Raw genomic sequence first — 21153 nt, 5'->3', positions numbered from 1 at the left:
AAACTTTTAGAGCACTTTACTGAGATTGTAGCAGCTGAATTATTTACTTCTGTAATTTAATTCTTATGAAAATACAAAGTTGTTTAACTGTTGGCAAAGAATTAGTTAAGCAAAACAGCCTGCTGGTTTTATTAGTCCATTTTGCTATAATTTAAATAACTGAATAGTGGAATGGTAACTAAAACCTGATATCCTTCTGTTTCATATTCAAGAATGAGCTGAGTCTGAGAAATGAGCATTCTAAAATGTAAGAACTCATATTACAGGAAGTGTGTCAAATACCTGCTAATACTTCACAAATAATTCATTGTAAATATTTGTGCCTAGATGACTTTATTAAACAATGTATATATTACACCAAATAAATAGTGCAGAAATACATATTTTAATGTATATATAGTGCTAAATTTTAGGTGAATATGACACGTATTATTTAATCTGAGCATTTTGTGTCAATGTTTGTCTGTATATGAACTCTACTCCTACATCACTGTTTTCCCCCAAGGTGAATCACACCTTCTGTTGGTTGGAGACCCAGGTACAGGGAAATCTCAGTTCCTCAAGTATGCAGTAAAGGTTATGCCACGCTCTGTGCTTACCGCAGGAATTGGATCCACAAGTGCAGGTATGTGCTTCTTCAGCTGTAAGACGTTATCTCTCACTCAAGTATGTTTGTATAGAAGCTTTCTATGTGTGTGAACATGTGTGCTGAGGTTGTTATGAGCACAGTTGTAGCAGAGAACTGCTGTGGAGGCCTGATCTGACTCTCTGCAGTCCTGCCTCTTTGTCTGTATCCATGAAGGACTGTGATGAGCTTCTACCAGGGAGCCTGACAAGCCTCATCCAGAGACACCTCTCAAGGCTTTGCTAGCAGAGAGTGATCTGGACCTGTATTTTTAGCATTTCCCAGCTATGACAAATATGACACCTTTCCAGAGCTCATGCTGTGTGATGAGCTAGCATCATTTGGTTTCTCCTGAACAGATAATCTCCTCTCTTCTGTCCTTTTATGTGTTCTGTCTGTGTGCCAGTTTGATTTCTGTTTGGTTTCTGGAAATTCACCCCTGTGTTGAGGAATTATTTCTTACTCATGAAGATGGTTTTAAGATGGTTTCAGAGAAAAACTGGGTTTTTTTCTTTTTTTTTCTTTTTCTTCCCTTTTTTACTTTTGTTAAATGGTATGTCCCAGCTGGCTCTCAATGCCAGGCATCTTTACACACTCTTCTGGGACAATGTACAGGGTCAGATTACCTCTGCCAATGACTTTACTTGAACAAATGAATATACTGCTTGTATGTTCAAAATCAAAAAATAATTAGGGTCAAATCCCAGTGTCTCAGCTAGCACGTGTAACTTGAATATTTCTCAGAGAGTGCTGCTTATCATTGTATGTCTGAGAAATAGCATTATTTGTACATGGCAGAGCCAGAGGAAAAATCTTCCCCAGCTATGTATATATACTGAGTCTTCCATAGCTGTGGAGGTGGAGCATGACATTGAACATGTTACACTCCTGTGTGCAGGGAACTTGTTATGAAACACATACGCCTCTGACTTTCCATTCAAACTGTTAACAAATAGGTCTGGAGAGAAGCCAGAGAGAAAATTTTGGCTTAGCATAATCTTTTCTCCACTTTTTGTTCTGTGTTAGGAATTGAGAACAGTCTGGATAATTTCAGATTTGCTAGGGGACTCACAGTTACCTTGAGTGAAATTTTGCTATGTATTTCAGTGTGACTTTGCCCATTTTTGTAAGAATTTATTTCCTGTGTCCGTTGCTCTCAGTCTCTGATGTTGCTGTTGCCTTCTTCACCATGTGTCCCTCCCATGCTTCACCTTCCATATGATCTGATTTCCAGCTCAGTCATGATGGCTAGGTGCAAAGACATGTCCCTGAAAACAAATATTGCAGTTTATATGCTTAGTGTGGTATTTGTGCACTAATGATGTGTGGAGATCAAGTTTCATCTCATTAAAGGATTGTCTTGGGCCTTTAGATCATCTGTATTTTACTTAAATATTCCTTATTTTTAAAAAAACTTCTCTCTCAGTCCCCTTTTCCAAAATCTGACAGCAGCATCAGATTTCTACTTTAGAATTCTTCAGGACCATTATCATAAGTGAAACCTGAGTGCCTAGTTAGGAATCTTATTAACTTAGTTTAATTTTAGGAAACCTTTCCATGGCTAGAACTGCTGGACTAAGGTATTAATTTCTAGACCAGGAGTTTGAATTAGTATTTTCTTTGCCTTTCCTGTGCAAGGAGTGTCTTATGAATCGGCTTGTAGCTAGCTCTACCTAACACTGACTTTTGTCAACTTGCTCTCTTTGCAGAAGCTTCAAATTAGTTTGGAGAACTAGTAAACTGCTTTACTTTCCTTGTCGTAATTGAACACTTTGAATTACCAGTTTCTGCTTTCCCATGAGAGGACAGCCCTAATGCACATTCTTCCCTCCAGTGTAGGAATATTAAATCTGCAAGTTACACTTTCAGCTACTTCCTTACTGTATATAAAAAGCAGTCTGAATTGCATTTAACTGCTGGTTCTGGGATTGCAGTCCACATAGGCCAAAAGACACACCTGAGATGGGTAAACCCTAAATAACTCCTAAAAGCTGTGTCCCTCTTTTAGAGAAAACTGCGGGTATCTAACCAGCCTTTAGTAAGATTCTGTGTATGCTGACACCTAGTACCCTTTACCCATCTGGTACCTGGTTTAGGGCACAAGCTATTAAAGCATTGAATTAGAATTCTGTATCCCAAACTGTGTCATACCAGTTTTACCTGGTTTTCTGTACAAGTATTTATTTGCACCAGGACAGCGTATTAGGTCATTAACATTCTCCTTCCGCCAAAATTCTCTTTATTCCCTGGTATACCTTAGGCATCACGAGCTCTGAGATCCACTATGATACTTTGTGCCCCTGCAGTATCATGTGCCTGCTGCAGTCCATTAACCCATACCTACGTGACCGGAATTGGCTTGCAGAATTTCAGAAAACAGTGACCTAACTCCTACAGCTTAATTTGCTGTTGGGCCTCTGCTTTTTCAATTAGGTTCCTGCCTTCCCTTCCACTTTAGAAACAAAGTCTGTGCGGTTTTACCTGATTCAGAAAGTATAACCCAGGAGAAAACCCTGCTTTCTTGCTGAAGGTTTGGAAGACCTTCATCTTTCTATCTCACCCACAGGCTCAAGTTGTCCACTTGCTAAACAGCCCTCAGAAGTGACAGATATTTGTTCTCTGCTTTGAAAAAACAGAACTTTACCTCCACTCAGTGAATAAGTTTCTGAGCTCACTTTTTTTAAGTTGCCTTTCTTGCAAACACTTTGCAGAAATTTTCTGTTGCAAGTTCTCTACAAGTTTAGGACTTATACGAGGAACCAGGGTTTGTTCCTCCCACATCTCTTTAATGACAGTTGGCAGGCAGGCCAGCCCACATGCAACAACTCCATGGTAAAAATTTATTCGACCACTGTAGGACTTTGTGATCTGTAAATGAAAGTTGGGGGAACCATCTGTCCCACTGTTTCGTTCTGTCTACACTGTTTTTTTTTTTTTACAGGCCCAATTTATTATCCCTGACTTGTCTCCCATCTGAGAATCACAGGGAGTCATTCAGCTACCTTTTATTTTTAGAAATTGTTACACAGTTTTCCATAAAGATACAGACTTAGGGAGGCTTAGCAAGATCTCTCTGGGAGTTCTCACCTTACTACTGAGGTAAATAAACTGTTTTGCAGGCCCCAGAGGCACAGTGCCGCTTATGTATATTTGGATGAGATAATCACTAGTAAGAAAATATTTCATTTACCTCTGGAGCTTGAGATTTGCAGTGATTGAATGCTGTGCAACAGGAACCAATGCATGCCAGCTGCTGGCAGCTCTGGAGCTCATGGACATCCAGGAGTCAGAGTCATTCTGCTGCTTGTTAGGGTATATTTGACTGTTCACATTTCTGAAAATTTTGTTTGGTGTTGCGTCCCTCCGCAGATTGATTGCTTAAGAATTTCGTGAACTGTATTTAGAACAACTTGCCTAAAAATCCAGGAGACTATCAGCTGTTTCTCCAGCTCTCCAGTTCTGTATAACATGCCTTTTTGAGCTGTGTGACATGCACCCTTATGGCCTCTCCTCTAGAGCCTCTGCAGAGCCTTGCAAGTACTTTCTTTTTGCTGGTATTTTGCCATGTCCAACACTGTCCATATCATGCCAACAGCAGTTTGCTACTGATTTCCTTTCTTTTCACTGAAGGGAACTGACTCAAGGGGAAACCACCCCTTTTCTTCTGTCATGGTTAAGCTTTCCCCTCCTAGGCAGGCTTCAGGTGCTAACACAGCTGTCTCTCTTCTGATCCATTAGAAATCAATCCAAAGCCACTGACATGAGCCATCCAGCTGTGGTTATAAATAGAGTACATGGTGTCAGTGTCCTGAGGTATGCAAGACTCTGAAACTGGAGATACTTATCCCTCTCCAAACTGTCCCTGTGCCTTCCCTAGTTGACATAAGCCAAAGTAGTGCCAGGAAACCATTTTCAACCATGGATTCATATCCTGTCCTTGATAAAGTTATTAATACAGATACAGCCCTTAGGTCGTCACTTTTCTCTGATCATCACTTCTACCATGGGATTGTTTTCCTGAATACTTACAATTGTACATGAACTTCAAGTACTTTCTATCAGTATGTAACCTGAAAATATTTTCTTGAGCATGGGGCTGTTCCTTCAACATCTGGGCCTCAAGTTGGAAAGCCCTTAGCTCTATAGGAAGTCTACTAAACTTGTTGAAGAAATGAAATTTGAAGCTGTGATCAAATATTGTCAGACATGCCCCATCTGTAACAATGTCCCATCTCTTTAGTTCCCTTAATTTCTTCTCAGTAATGCTGTTCCAAAATGGCTTTGTCCTGAGAGAGCTTACTTTGTCTACCTGCATGACAGAGATTATTTAGCCCAAGAGATACCTATCTTCAAAAATTTTGGTTTTTTTGAACAGCTATATATCTGAAGGCCCATTAGTTAGTTCGGATGGGAAATACTGCAGGAACAGTATCTTGTCATGTTGCTTGAAGGTTTCAGGTCTTACACACTTCTAACACCTCCAGGCCAGCCTTCATCAGACTTTTTCATCCTGCTGTTGAAATGGCAAACATTTCAAGCAGTTGATTTTTGGATGAATAATGGATATCTTCAGCATTTCCTTTACCATACTGTGAAGTCTGTCCTTTTTTCCAGTTTGTGTAAGTGTAGGTCTGCCCCACCCTCCTAGTGAGAAAGGACAAACTGGAGGATACCTTTATTTTGAAAGGTTGGCCTCCTTATCTCATGGGGCCAAGGGTTTCTGCCACTTCATCCAGTTCTTAACACTGCTGGTAACATGTAGCTGCTGTCTCTTGCATCTGATGTAGCACACACACCTCTTTCCTCTGACTTTCTCTTGTCTGGAGAGTGTGACTCAGAGGGGAGTCATACCCCTTGGTGAGTACCAGCCATGCCTCCAAAACTGCATTAGCTAAAGCTGGAAATGTTTAAATGTATCCTCTCCCCATCCTCTCCTGCAATGACTCCCTAAGTTCCATGTAGAAGCCTTGTGTTTGCCTTTAAGAAAGGCTTCCTAGTGCCTCCAGCTGTCTCTCCCTTGTATCATTTTTGCCTAAACCAGAAATCAAGGAAAAAACCCTCCATCCATCTTCTCCAGCCCTGCTCTCATATCACACACTACAAGACCAAGTACCTGTTAAGAAGCAGAACTATAACTGGAAACAGAAATGGGAGGGCCAAGGAAGAAGAGTTCCACACACACTGCCAGCCCTTACATGTAGTTGTCAGTTTTGCTGCATCTTCCTGGCTGGCACTTAGCACAGCCCCCCAAACAGCAACCACAGCAACAATTAACTCATCATCTCCTGACCAAACTTCTGTGTCTCTCAAAGTAAATCATATCATCAGTACTTCTTCAGATGGATAAGGAGGAGGGTAGTTAGGTATGTGAAGGATCTGCAGAGAGAAGCCAGAAGATTTAGATAACTTTGCCCTTTTCTGTCTCTGATAAATAAGGATTTGCTAGGAGTATACATACATAGCACATTCAGGGTTTTTCCCTTTTCCTTCCTACCACCATTTTCAGATGTCAGTGGAGAATCAATCTGGCTACAAGTGGCTATCTTTCAGTCTGAGCTGACTTCCAGAAAACCAGCAGCTGAGGCACTCCAAAAAAAATAATGGACTGTCAGATCACCAGATTTGTGACTTTGTCACTCCCATCTCAAGAATACAGAGTATCTCATAAGCCAAAAACTGTTGTTATTGTAGTAAAGCTTCAAGTTGCTTCATTGTTGAAGATTGGTAGTTAGGGTTGGCTTTTTCAGTTGAGCTTTGTAAAGCCACTGGAAAGATGAAATTTCACTAGTCTCCATTTTGATGCAGCTGGAACCATTTTGCCTCCTTCAAATTGAAGTGTCATAGTAATTCAGATTGAAGGTGATGCCTGAATAAATCAGTGACTATAAGCTGAGGGACAACTTTTTTCCAAGCTAGACATGAAAACCGCACACATTTTTCATCCATGTTACCTTGTCTGATCTGCTTACTTCTTTGTACACGAATAACAGTCTTCTAATGGTCTGCCTGTCTGAGATGAAAACACAGTGAGATACATAATCAGTCCTGTCAGCAGAATCTGTAGCATTGCTTTGCATCTTGGTGGCCTCTTCAAGTAAATGTTTGTGGCAAAGTGAAAACATCTTCAACCTTGAAACTGTGATGCTTTGATGTCAGCACTGGTTGGCTGTGCACAGACCTGCTGTTTTAAAACATTCAGAGATCAGGGACAAGTCTTTACAGATGCCCTACATGCATTCTGTCTTTTAATACCATTCATTTTGCGCTGTGATATTGCCTGAAGTCTCTGGGGGACTGGAAGTTGGTTCCTCTTTGGAATGTGATTTTGTCAGGAAACGCAATACTCAGAAGGCAGAGTGTACGGCTTGCTAAGATCTGGACAAAGTTGAGAAGACCTGAGGGGCCCAGCCTCTCAAAAATCATAGAAATGCTATTTATCTTGCAAAGTTCATGAGGTAGGGTTGTTCATCACCAATTTTCACCAAGCACAGCATTATTTTTCCTGCTATTAGTGGGTCAGCACTATCCAAGCCACATGAGAGTATCGGGTAAGGTGTGACCAAACTTCACTGCAGCATCCTACCACAGTGAAGCCTGAAGTTTATTGCACCCAAGTTCTCATGCACAGATGACTTCTTAGACTTTTTAGACTGACAACAGAGCTTCATTTTTCTGTTCCTCTAAATTAATTGGTTTGCTTGGTGTCATCATTTTGCTGCCTCAATTTTGTAGTTGGTTTTGCAGTAACAGCAATAATGGTTTGCTTCCATTGCTTTGTGGCATATGCTTCTAAAAAGCCTTCATGCTACCAGGGGGATGGATTCTGGTTACAGATTGTACTTGGATCATGTTTGCATTTGAATATTCAATAAAGACAAGAGTTTGAGATACTACTACAGTAGCCTTAATTTGAGGCAGACTTCACAAGCCTGTCAAAACTTCAGCAGCTAAGTTATTTACATGCTTACATTTATGAGATATCCTAAATAGAGTTATAAATAGAAAAAGTGCATGAAAAATCTCAAAATGTCACTGCAGACCTAAAAGTTACAATATAACTGAAAATCAAAGATAAGGTTCATGGAATTTCAGCCCTCAAGTGAAGTAACTGCTAGTTCAGGGAACCAGTTCTTTGTGTTAAGTCCTACCCACGAGAGTTAATCTTTTTAGATTTCTGGTTGTCACTTTAAACAATTAGAGAGAGATTGTTAAGAGCACATATTAGAACTAGGCCTCCAAAGATTAATGGATTTCATTAATTCATTCATCCACCCTAGATGTGTACTGCTGAGTTTCCATACAAGAAAAACATTCAGATCAGGTCATTCCTTTCCAGTTTCAAAACCACACATTTGAAATGCAGAAAATTTCGCTAATGACATGGAAAGACAGAAGCACTGTTTGGGGCATCTTCATCCCATTACAGAATGCAGAAAAAGAACAGAAAGCATTCTGTATTTGTTCAGAGCTACACTGTCAATCATCAGGAAGTCTGCCTTTTTTTGAAGGGCCCAGAACCTACAAAGGCTCATAATTTGGGCAGTGATTAGTAAATAGAACTATATTCCTGTAATCTGGCATGACAGATTACAATTTAAATGCACATACAGGTACAGTAAATATAAATAAGGCTAATGAGGATTGCAAGGAATAACTTCTTAAGTGTCATAATAATGGCTTAAGTCTTGACAGGTTTCTGCTTAGTTCATTTTTTCTTCAAGGATGCCTCAGGTAATAGGGATGTCTCACTGCAAAAGCTTCAGGGCAAGTATGTATTCTTGAGTGTCTCATGCCTGCCACAACAGGGTTTATACCAGTAAATAGGATTGCCTTAAAGGCTAGAGAGAAAACACAGAAGTTTAAAATTCCAGGTGTTTCAAAAAATGAAAGAAAACACCTAAAGTCTTTACTACTACTGAAAAAGACTACAATAAAGCATGCCTGAAAATAAATATACTAACCAGTAGTGATCCATAATAATCTTACAGTAGAGCATATTTGAGATATTCATACTATTGCTTTTGAGGCATAGAATCTTCCAGTAATTGCTTGCATCCTTCCAACCACTTGTGTATGCTATTAGGGTGGCTGAAAAAGGGCTCTGTCCTGAGGTACCCACCCCAATCCACATGAAACACTGTCCTGAACAAAACCACAGCTTGGCTAAACAGCAGCAGCAAGAGATTTAAAAAAAAAAATCCTAAAATCCAAGATAGCAGATGGTAAATCTCAAATTGCAGGCTTTAAGTAACAAGTATGTGCCTTGAAAGGAAAAGAAGCTTGTACCTAAAATTATACTGTGCTGTCTGCTTTCAGAGCAAAAGGACATTTTTGGACTTTGTTATTAAGAGATACTTTCTTTCTTTGCACTTCATCTAATGACAGTTTTGTTCTTAAGATGCTATTAAAGGGCACTTTATATTTGGCAATCTGGATAGCAGAGATGAGGACATGGCATTATTCCTTCATTTTGCCTGAATGTTTAAACTTTTAAACTTCTTTTAGCTTTTAACAATGCTTACAAAGTAAAGGGGGGAGGGGAGAGAATACATATACTTTAATCAGGTTTGGTTTAGACCACATAGAATAACACATTAGAAAAAAAGACAATTACTTAAAAATAGTTGTATTTATATTTCACAATCTGCTCAAATACTGTTTGTTTGTTGGGTTTTTTGTTTTTGTTTTTTTTATAAACTTTCTACAGGATGTTTTAAAACAAGTTCTTCACATTGCTTCAACTATGTACTTATGGAATTTGAGGGAAATAGTTCTGGTTGTTTTTACAGTTTAACACATATACAGTACCAAAAGGATGGTGGTTAGTCACATGCAGTCCATATGAGATTCTAACATAACATTTAGTGAATTTTCTGATGTTGACCACCCCTTTGATGCTGAAGGTAATGCATCTGTGGAAAGCAAGGACTGTAGATTTGGGTTACTGCTCTCTGCATCTTCCAGTTTTTCAGTGTTGTCCTCCCAATTAATGTGGAATCTTGTGACTCTGGGATTAGATGCCAAAATATTCCTTTGAAGCTGGGAAAGAAGAAAATATATGGATTGTAATGTGTACATCTAAAACTGGAGTTCATATGCATATAGACTTTTTCCTTTTAGTCCCTATAGCCTTGTTTGTGTAACAATTTGTTTAAAAAGGGAATTCACATGAATGCGAATCTATGGCTACTACCTATGGATCAGAAGTGTGCTTACAGTACACCACTTATTATTTTCCCTAATATTCTCCTCAGCAAAACAACTTTCTCAAGAGTGTTTTAACTGTTCCGCAAGGTCAAGGCTGTGAAAGAGATCCACAAGTAAAGTGCAAGTGTTTATTATTTTATCCAGCTTTTGGTAAAGCAAATAACTTCTACCCACACAAGGATTTTGCAAACCACAGTACTTCATCAAATTTTATATCAACTTTATGGTATTTGCAATACCTATCAATTCCATTAACTGCTCATCTTCATTTAGAAGTACAACCTTATCCTTAAACTACCAAACTTTAAACTGATTCCACTAAGAGGATTTATCTACTAGAGTTTTATATTAAAACATTTATATTTGGAAAATACCAACACTGTGGCAGTGGCCATCTAATCTCTAGATTAGTCATCTATCTTATTCTCATGGCTGGCCTTCATTTTCTTTTGAAAACATGTTGCATTTGTTTATATATCCAGAAAAAGAAAAAAAAAAACAAACCAAAAAAGCAGATTTTCTCCTTATTTTGAAAAGGGGTAAAAGGTTATATATTCTTACCTGGAGGATGACAGCTTAGGGCCAGTGGACACTCACTATGGTATTTCAGACTGATCACAGGAAAGGTCTGCTTTGTCAATTTTATTCTCCAAGAAAGTATATTCTCATTAAGTACTTCCTGACCCCTTATACTAACTAAAAAGACTATATCTTTTTTAGAACCTGGTAGAGCTTATTACCCAATAATTAATCAATCACTTTAATAACCTCCTACTTGTGCATTTCCATTTTTTCCCCAAGTGACATTAAGGACTCTATACAAACATATGATAGCTTTTGCTGTTCTCTTCCACAGCAGCAAAGCTAGCTTTTTATATAAACAGAGAATAAAGATAAGTAGTTCTAGGCATTCTAAATTCAAGTGTTTAAAGGGAGTCACCATTTAGGCATTGGTAACCAACATAACAAATAAGTTATGTTTTAAATGAAAGAAATAAAGAAGAAAGGAACATATCCAAAGTTTAAGAATCCTCAAATTTTACTGTAATTTTCAGTAATTTTTTTAGTACCTGATCACTGATAATAAAGTTAAGCACAGAAAAACTTACTATTTCATTTCATATTTTAATTCTAGTCTTGGTTTATTGGTAATTATTACAATGGAGGATATAGGTTTTTATAACTTTATCTGTATACTTCCTTTGTCAAATTAGACATTTATCAGATAGTAATCCAACCAGGCTACCCATGTTCTCTCATTTTACACCGAATTTCTTCCTCAGTTTGTTTGTTAAAGTTTTGCAGAAACTGTAGCTCTGACACCAGAACAGCTGAGTAACAACTGTAGTTAATGAGTATCTACAACTTAGTTCCAGGTTGGTGGGCTTAGAAAAAAAAACATTATGACAGTTGATGGGCTTAGAAAAACATGTTTTTCTGAAGAACACAGCCATTTTGTAAACAGTGGTGCAGGTGGGAATAAATCCAATAGTTTATTTCACAGTCAGTGTGAAAGTACAGCCAAGTCTTCAGGATGGTGGAAATTTTTGATGGTCTCTCAGTATTACCTAAAGTTATGACAACTACATGGCACTTGCAGTCTGTCCCCCCAGGTATTTTCCATTATTTGATGCCTCATTCCATGCACTTAATGAAACCATTTGGGGTTTGGGCTTGTTTCTTAAAAACCTTTTTCTATAAGCATACCTCTGACACATGACTAAAACAAAACATGCCTTACCTTAGAAAAATCTGGCTTTACTGGTGGATTCTCTCTCAGTTCTGTTTCAGTATATTCATTGTTTACATAGTAGCCGACTCTAATAAATTCTTGACCTCGGTAAGTGCATGTAATTAGCACAACTGTTACACCTACTGCATCTGCATCTGGAATAAGCCCTGGGTTAGGTGCATCAGCCTAAATGTGAAAGGGAAAGATAAATTAAAATTGATAGCACATGCCTACCTAGCAGGGGAATCTCAAGTAGCATGTTTCAGCAGCTAAGTAGTGACTATATTTAAAATTGTTCAAGTTAACCAGAAAATATACTGCTTTCACAACATCAACCCTAGATTTAGAACACCATCCTCTAAGGACAGAATTGGATTACAGTAAAATTGTTTGCTGACATTTCTCATGGGCAATTGGCTAGGTTTGATCCAAAACTCCTTTTAAATATATGATCAGCTGAACCATTGTTCACACAGGGGTACCAACATCACTCCAGTTCTACAGTGCCACAGTTCTCCAGCCCATCCTGGTAATCTAGTAAAACAAGATTATTTTCTCATACACCCTCTCTAGGTTGAATTGGTCTGTATGTGTGCTCTTAACAAGACTATATCCTTAAAACTACAGACTGCAAATTATACTTCAGCAAGAAAAGGGATGGGCTGTGGTAAGGTTTGAGCTGTTCCACAGATTTCTAGGGAAGGAATTAAGTACTTTCTCTGGCTTCATTCGTAATACCCCTGTTCATTAAAATTTATACAGTTAACTGCATCATCTGTCCAAGACACCTGAACATCTTCTACCAGTATGCAAACCTAATTAACATGCAACTGATACAATCTTCCTCAGTGTCCTTACTTACCATGGCTCTGCAGTTACTTATCAATAAAATTTGCCTCATAAAATGTGGCTCACATCAGTCCCTTAAAATGCCTCCTACCACATCTATTCATAAAATGTCATGCCTGATTCTGCTGCAGGATTTAAAGTAGCAGCAATACAGGCATAGTAAAACAGCTTCATATTTACATTCCACGTGAAAATCTGAAGTCAACTGTGAACACCCATGTCATGCGAACAAGTTGGTATTAGTAATGTGTGTTCAGATGGTTTGGGTGTAACAAACCTTGCCTAATGACAGAGGATGAATGGAATTAATTCCTGCTGTCCCTCTCCTTCCTACTTTTCTGTAGTATTTATATACTTCATCATGGTGAAATTCGGGAGCTGCTGCTCATGCAGCACTGGCATCTACTCTTTGCCACTTCAGTTCTAAGCCTTCAAACCAGCCTAGCTTTTTTTGAGAAGCTGTAGGCACTTTGCAGAAGAATTAGGTGAGTCAGACCTCTCAGGCAGAAATACACCCAAGGGAGGAGAAGAAACCAGGGAATCAGGTAGAACTCCTCTTCCTCCAGCCCTGAAGGAAATAGAAAATGACTGAATGGCTTTACAACTAGCATAGGGGAATGAAAAAGATGGCCAAGAAAACAGAAAAAATGCAGAAGCTTGAGGGAATCACAAGAACCGCCAATACAGATTAAATCATTACTTTAACTCAGAAGTCTTGTTCTAACAGTGCCCAGAACTATCTGATCACTTTAAATTCCACAGTAATGGGCAAGAGAAGAACCATATTCTGTTTAACTCCCCATTAAACTCAACTCACATTCTAATGTAGGATCTTAGTCTTCCAGGTTTCCACTGTCATTTTCTGTCTTGTAATATCCTGTGACACAGTCCTGAACTCGACCCTCTGTTCTAATCCTACTTATCTCTCAAGCATTGTGTTGCTGCATGAAAAAGACACTGAAGACTGTTTAAAACAATTTTCTCAAATTTTCAACTTCCTGGTTTTGTCAAACCTCTTAATTAATCAGGAACCAAAGATCATACACAGATGGCAGAAAAAAAGAAGAGCTTGGTATGACCAAATGAAAAATAAGCAGATTACCTGCAAACAGGTATTTTGGTGGGCAGAGGCAGTAGATTAATTTTTGCATAAAAATCACTGTCTTAATATGCCATTATGCTATAAATTACTTAAGTCTTATGCTATAAATTACTTAAGACATTTATGAAATCAGCCCGCATGTTGCCTTGAATTATCTTGCTTTTTCACATGATATTTATTCTCATAGCTATTGCTGCAGAGTAGGTAGCAAAGGTTATATGTGCACTTAAGGATAGTAAATTATTTATGTGCTTATATGTTCAAAAAGAAGTTTCTGTGATTTTATTACAAATTCCCAAGAGAATTGAGAAGGAATCAGGTTCCACTATGTATATCTTGAGATTTAGAAACAAATAGGCCAAGCTGTGGGCCTTTACTACTGAAACCCTTTTAAAGGTAATGTTTTGGGGTTTTAAAACAAAAAGCTGCTTTTGTAAGTCTGAAAAGCACAATAATGGTCCATCTTTCTGTAAGGCTGCATTTCCAACCATTTCAGATCTTTTTTTCATCTAAGGTATTTTTATCATTCTTGGTAATCTATCTGTGTAGTACTCCATTTTAGTTGCTATTTCAGCCATTTTCCGATCTAGAAAAATCTACAACAGATTATCTGTAAATTTTATACTCCTCTGCAAAGGTCCTCTCCTTATGCTATTCCCCATGAACACAATCGCTTTTCTTTGTGTCACATGCCTCCTGCAGTTCTGTGCTTTGCCCTATTCTTGCCTTCCCTTGCTTGTTTTCTCCGTATCCCAGGCTGCTTCAGCTTGGTGAGTAAAATTGCTTCAGTCATCAGCAAAGGCTTCTTGCAGCACTTTGGTGGTTTCCTGTGTACACATGTGCTGACTCCTACCCTCACCTGAAATCCAGAGCCTTTGAAACATAATATACTCAGACCCAACTGTACTTCCATAAGAAATAAAAAGTATATTTTAACAGATGGAATCTTTTACAGTATCTACTCCAATCTAAGCAAAATCTCTACACATCTCCTCCTAATTTAGCTGTAGTGTCATTTATAACCATGATACAGTTGCTGAGTCCATTCTACAGAAACTGCAAGACCAGTAAATTTAATTTGAGACCTGCCTAATCATACAGCCAAAACGTGCCTTTTTTAGGCACCTGCTTCTTGCTCTTTCCCATCACCATCAACAAAGAATCTTCAGACCTTTGAGAACAGTGCATCTTCAAATCAGAAATGTAAATGGCAGCTGATTTTCCACCATACAAACACAAGGTAGCCCCTCTGAGAGCAATAGAGGATGACCTATTTCTGACCAATTAATGCCATAAGCTATAATGGCTTGATAATGGAAAAACTGTTAATAGATGATGCATTTGTTACACATCTGCTTTATTTGTAGTGTGGAAAAATTAGGCCTGCCTCCAAAACCAAACAGAAACGTTTCAACACTGATTTGAGGTGTATGTGGTTGATAAATGCTGCAACCTCCAGTCTAATCTATTCCTTAAGCCTGTTCTGTAAGGAAAAAACAAAACAAAAAGGCCCAGAATAAACAAACACCCCCAAAATGCCAAACAAATTACCTTTCTTAGAGCTTATAGGAATAATCAGGATTGCCTCACAAATGTTGATATTATTTTAAACCAGTTGCAGTAACCATGAGAAATAAGGGAGTCAGCACTTTGGTGTTCTTTAGTGCTCATACTTCAGCATGCATTTGCCATTAGTTAAGTTAATTTATCGTATTTGGGAAAATAGCAGAGTTCTTATACAATAAGACATACTCAGTTTCTACCTGATTTTTTATCCAGTGGATTTTCCTGTCAGTTTACAAAAAAAATTCTAGTATTTCATAGAGAAAATATATTAGTTTTAATAAAAATTATAGTTTTGAATAAATAAACAAACAAAAACACCCCACCACCACAAAGGAAGTTATCCCAAACAAAAGAAAGCTTCTGTAAGAATTCAGGCAAGTTCATTTCAGATTCTCCCCTTGCTTCTCACTGAGTTTAAACAGAAACAAGTCTAGGCCAGTAAGTCATCTTAGTGTTGCTAAATCCCTGTTTTCTTTTCCTTCATTATTCCTTATTAACTTTTGGCATTAACAGCAGTATTTTATAGGACTGTCACACGTTCTAGACTTTTTTGCACAGTCTTGACCTACACACTTGTGTCCTAAATATCTCAAATTTACCACTGAATTTCTATCTTTATTTTAGAAATCATTGTATTTCATTATGATTTAGCATGCTTAGCCAAACATCACAGTTGACCATGTGTTCTGCCAAACAGAAACAAACATCTTGATTATTCAGGCTGAGTTTTACCATTAGTTTGTTGGTCTGATTGTCTGAAGGTGTTGTCTACATTAACCTAGTGCTCCTGATTGTCTGAAACTGCCAGCAGCAGCAGAAGAGGTGAGCCTCATGGTGCTGGTGTAAACCAGGCAACTGGCACTGCTAATTATGAACCAGACTGGTTAAAATTATCAGTAGCTATGGGAACTGTGCTTTTATCAGCTAATACTGATACCACAAATAAAAAATATAACCAAGAAATATCAGGGGCAAGAAGTACAAGCTCAAGAACAGACTTTAAAGGAAGGTATATCATACCTGAGGGACTCACTGCAATATTTTTTACTATTATTTTTCAAATGCCTCTTAGTTTGATACAGTTATCCCTAATCAAATTAGCACAACTTTTAGAAAGGGTTAATCAAACTTACCTGAAATACAAACATGTGTCTGCCTGCAGGAACAGGTCCAACTAAAACAGAGTCTAACACCTGATCATACTCTTCACTTTCAGCTGAACCCACATAAATTATTTTCCATTCCAAATCTACATTAAAAAAAAAGAAACAAACAAACAAACATTATTTATCATTACAGTTAGGGGGTCTTCCACTCTTGCCCATCTACAGTTTTGCATAGCCTAAAATTACTTCTTTGGCAATAAGCCTGGAATAACAAGGACCTGTCTTTGTCAGAAAAATTTACTGACAGCCTGACCCTGTCCTCATGAACAAGATCATCCCACTTTCTCTAGTCAGTTGTATCACAGGAATCCCTCTATTTTTACAGTGAAGTTAATTTTCAAAATTTATACAGAGAGCAGGGCCCTTTTACTAACTGGGAGCTGTGTTGAACATCATCTCGAAGTCTGTCAGAATGGCTGCAGCAGAGGGATGATGCCTATAAATCATGACATCCTTGAATACTGACTAACCTCCCAAACCCAAAATTCCCACCTTGCACATGCACACCTCGCAGCTTACATTACAAAGATCATGGAAAGTAGTTAATTGAGTAAGAAACCCACTGGGTAAGCTCCAGGCACACAAACTGTATGCCCCCGTTCCTTCATATGTCACTTGTGTTACCTGGGAAGTACATTAAATTGTGACACCATGACTAGACCCTATTCTTAAAGACAGTGATGCTTGGATCTTATCTACACCCTAAATTGGAATTATAGACAAAACAAACAAACAAACAACAAAACAGTGTAGCATTCTGCTTCTTAAAGCCATGCACTAAACCCAACATTTATTACAATGCAGTGTTTTCTATCTCAGCCTCTTCCCCACTCATGTTTTTAAGCTGAAACCGCAAATTAACCCAAATTAGCTCTTCCTGGGTCAGCTTTTCACCTTCCTTTTAGATTCAAAAAATAGTATTATTCACAGATATGAAACTAACCTTGCAAGACAGATTTTGGGGTTATTAAAACAAGAGGGGAAAAAAAGAGACTACCATTAGAGAAACTGTAACAAACACTTCTTTTCTTAATTAAGCTGTTGTTTCAGAACTCTACCTTAAAAACTTCCATGGTATATTTCTTTTCCCCCCTTGCAAACAATGCCCCGATTGCCTTTGCAAAAGCACAAACCTGTAAACTATTACATTAACTTTATTAGTACACTTGGCAAATCCAAAGGTCTGCCTCATGGTTTCTGGGTGCAGGAATGGAATTTAAGCATAGAAAAAAAAATAGCACTTGACTAGTGCTTTAAGACTGCAACTCTCTTTCCTCATTAGTGAATTCTTCTTGCTTGTTTTGTTTACCATTAGTGCAGGTTTTGCAAGTTAAACTGTTATAATAAACAGGACTTGGGAAGGGATTTTACTCCTCTGTACAACACAGCAGTTTCCCAGGTACTATATCAGAGGTTTTATTTACCTTTTAAGCATGAAGTACTAGCTGTTGTCAGTATTGCAGGGTACTCAATCAGGGTAATTAGGGAACTTTCTTGTCTGCATCTGAGGACAAATTACTACTTACAAGAAGTGAGGTTCTTTAGGCTAAACTGCTCACACCATCCTGTACCATTATTCTAGAACAGTGTAAAGCTTATTCTAAACAACTCATAGTATTTGTACTAAACCTAGGCTTTTAAAAAACACAATTTAAATGTTGATACAGAACAACCACGTTAAGAAAGAGGGATGGAGTTCATGGATTTAATTTTAGGATCAGTGTTGCAGAGTATGGGCTGAAAACAGCACAGTAAACAGACATAATAGCATAGGAAAGCTAAGGCAATGACTTTTTATCAAGTATACAATGGCTGTGTTAAATCTTATCTTTAAATGTGAAAGATAGCAGTGCTCATCCCTAATTTATCCTAGAGTCTTAACTTGTATGTTAGCACGGGAAAAGAGGTAAGAATTCTGCATTGGACTATCTATAATTCTTCTCATCACGACTATCCAGGATTAACTTTAACATAACTCCTAAGTGTGAGAAGCACATCACATACAGCTGTGCACAACTGGAAGGAAAAGCCTAACATATTGCACAGAGCCCCTGTCACGGGCACTGCCACCTGCCATAGCAGTTGCCACGGATGGAGTCCGATGCTGCACCTCGGATGGGGCAGGCTGACCGGAGAGATCCAGCCAGCAACGTGGCGGGGCATGGAGCACAGCTCCAGCTGCTAGAAGGCAGGAGACGGGCTGCGGAGGCCTAGAGGAAACCCTGGCTCAGGCGAGACTTCCTCTGAAGTTCCCGCCACGGCGGCCGTCCCTCCCCTCCCCGCGCTGTCACCATCCCGCCGGCACGCACGAGTACGCGCTGCTGCAGAGGCAGGCGGGGTGAGGCGACTTAAACCGCAGCGACAGCGAGCCTGCCAGGGCACCTTAGCCAGGACAGCACGCAACTCCCCTTCTCCGCAGCCCTGCCCTCGCCCCTGCGCCCGCGGAGCTCTCTGGCGAGCAGGCGGCGCTGGGCTCCGCCGAGTGCCGGCCGAGCAGTGTCCTCTCCCGCTCACAGGCGGCCTCCTCCTGCTCTCGGGGCAGCGGCCGCTCCCCGGCCCGCCGGCGGGCTCCAGCGCCCCGCATTCCCTCCCTCGCCCCGAGCCGTTCGAAACTCCCGCCCGCGGGGCGACGCGCGGCCTCTCGGGGCGCGTCCCGCGGCCGCCCGGGGGGCGGCGCTGCGGAGCGCGGCCGGGGCGAGGGCGGCTCGCGGCCCGCCCGACTCGGGGGGAAGGCGGGAGCGCGGCGGCGGCCCGGGCTCAGGACGGGGGTCCCCGTGGGGCGGCAGGGCCGGGGCCATCCCCCACCCGCTGGCGGCTGCCGGTAACTTTCGAGTGACTTCCAAAAATAGTGGCAGGCGGGCGGCCCCCTCCCCCCCGGCGGGGGCTACCGCAGCCAGCGCTCCCCTTCGAGCCGTGCCCCCGACCCCGGGCACCTAGCGCGACTGCCTGCTGCCGGCATGCGGGGCCAGCCAGCAGTCAGCCCGCCCCTGCCTTCCACCGTGATTTTAATTTTTTTTTTTTTTTTTTTTTTTTTTTTTTTTTTTAGTATTAAAATGGAGCACGAGGCCATGGAAACGCATCCCCGCGGAGCGTTTTCCGCGCTCCGAGTACCGCCGGGGCTAAACACGCAGCATCCCGTGTGCCCGCGGGGATGCGCGGCCGCCGAGCCCGGTTCAACCCTCCTGTCTCCCGCTCGCTCCCCCCACGCACACACAAAGCTGGCAACATGGCTACCTCCACTCTAACAAGTTCCTCGCAACTTGAGGCAGCTCGCCGCCTCGCCGATGGCGGGGAGAGGCGGCGGGCCCGGCTCGGCGCCCAGAGCGGGCGGACACCGCCAACTTTCCCCGGCGCCGGGCTCGGCGGGAGCGGCACATCCCCTCGCCCGGCCGGCACATCCCCTCGGCTCGGCACGGCGATGCGGCCGAGGTGGAGAGATTGTTAAATTGTAGGCGCAGGCCTGTGCAAAGTTTAAGCCTTAAATGCCCCGAGCTCAGAGCCCGGGGTTGCAAAATCCGTATCGGGGAGAAAAATTCTACTCACCTTCAGACAGGTCCTCTATGCACTCGAATGTGATTTCGAACTGGAAAGGATTGTAGAAAGGAGAAGGATTATCCAACACCACTACATTGTTCACCTGAACCTTTGCCATATTTTGGAAAAAAACACAAACAATAGGCAGAGCGTGTTAACGCCGCGCACTAAAGTCCTCCGTGCCGGGCTCCCGCACCGCACAAGCCCCCGCGCCGCTGCCCGAGCGAGGCTGCAGGGCGGCGACTTCCACAAACTTTTTTTTTTTTTTTTTTTTTTTCGCCCCCCCCTTTTATTTACACCGGGAACGCTCCACACTGTTCGCCGCTTTCCCTATTTCGCTCAACTACAGCCCATTCTGCCCCTGCTCGCCGCCAGCGCCCGCCCGGATTGGCCACTCGCCGGGCGAGGGCCCTCCCTCCGCGGGCACGGCGGGCACCGAGCGCCGGCCAGAGCGGCCTCCGCGCGCGCCCGCCCCGCGCCGCCCCCGCCGCAGCGCCCCCGCCCGGCGCGCGCCGGCAACGGCCGCCAGCGACCGCCAACGGACCGGGGGCGGGGCCAGGGGCGGGGCCAGGGCGGGAGATGATCCGAGCGAGCCTGAGGGAGGCGCGGAACATCTGCTTCTCTGATTTCCAGGAAAAGGACTGAGAGCTTATCTCTTTTCTTTTTTCTTTTCTTTTTTCTTTTTTTTTCTTTTCCTTTTTTTTTTTTTTTGCCCCCTCTCTTTTTTCTGTGTGCATTAAAATCCAGGCAAGGGGGAGGGAAATCACGAGGAAAGATCTAGTCAGCTCTCCATTCATGACCAAGAGGGACTCAAACTTAATTCAAAAGCTGTTGCCTCGCAATGATTTTATTTAAAAGGAAAAAATTATATCCTAAGATGCGACTTTACTTCAATTGCTGGCATATAGCTTGTGGGACTGTGTTTATCCTGCCTACCACGATAACTTTTATTAAAATTGATAAGGTTTAGATTCATACATAGAAAATGCATCTTTTGTCAGTGTATTGTATTTAAAGTTGTGAGCCCTATGAGCTGAACAAGAAAGTAATTTCCTTTCAAAATTTTCATCGTCTGCAAGTTGTAAACAATGTTTAAGACCACATCCAGCTTGGAAAGTGCCCTAAGCTGAAAGTTGAGGCTGGAAGAATAGTAGGGCAAAATATCATAACTAAATTAGAACTGTGGGTAGAATAGGGACAAAACCTAGTATTTTGTCCATTTACTTTAGGAAAAATGTTAAAGAAGCACTGTATCTCAACAAGACAAAAACCTGCTTGCAATTAGAACTCATTTTAAAGTTTTATTTAACCTCAGTTATAAAAGGGAAGATTCAGAAGTGTTTAAAAGAATCCTAAGTGGTTTTTTCATATG

The 21153-nt window shown here is 40.9% G+C and overlaps 2 protein-coding genes across 4 annotated transcripts in view; one reads left to right on the top strand and one right to left on the bottom strand.

Annotated features, from left to right (window-relative positions):
* The window catches only part of MCM9 (minichromosome maintenance 9 homologous recombination repair factor), a 48948-nt gene that overhangs the window by 11162 nt on the left and 16633 nt on the right, over positions 1 to 21153 (top strand). For 2 of the 3 annotated variants that reach the window (XM_038132556.1, XM_038132557.1), the window contains exon 7: positions 506 to 625. In XM_038132556.1, coding sequence (XP_037988484.1) covers positions 506 to 625 — 120 coding nt within the window. Of the gene's footprint in view, positions 1 to 505; positions 626 to 19293; positions 19381 to 21153 lie in introns of those variants that run through there. The other variant, XM_038132558.1, reaches the window with a different exon arrangement.
* ASF1A (anti-silencing function 1A histone chaperone) lies at positions 9152 to 20236 on the bottom strand. Its single transcript, XM_038132559.1, has 4 exons — positions 19791 to 20236; positions 16215 to 16330; positions 11574 to 11750; positions 9152 to 9664 (listed from the first exon to the last, which is right to left on the bottom strand). Exons 1-4 carry the CDS (start codon positions 19897 to 19899, stop codon positions 9452 to 9454), a joined length of 615 nt encoding a protein of 204 aa, XP_037988487.1. The 5' UTR covers positions 19900 to 20236; the 3' UTR covers positions 9152 to 9451.

Source organism: Motacilla alba, chromosome 3 (assembly GCF_015832195.1).
Source record: "Motacilla alba alba isolate MOTALB_02 chromosome 3, Motacilla_alba_V1.0_pri, whole genome shotgun sequence".
Taxonomy (NCBI): domain Eukaryota; kingdom Metazoa; phylum Chordata; class Aves; order Passeriformes; family Motacillidae; genus Motacilla; species Motacilla alba.
The sequence above is the reverse complement of the archived record's forward strand: the minus strand, read 5'-3'. Positions and strand labels throughout refer to the sequence as shown.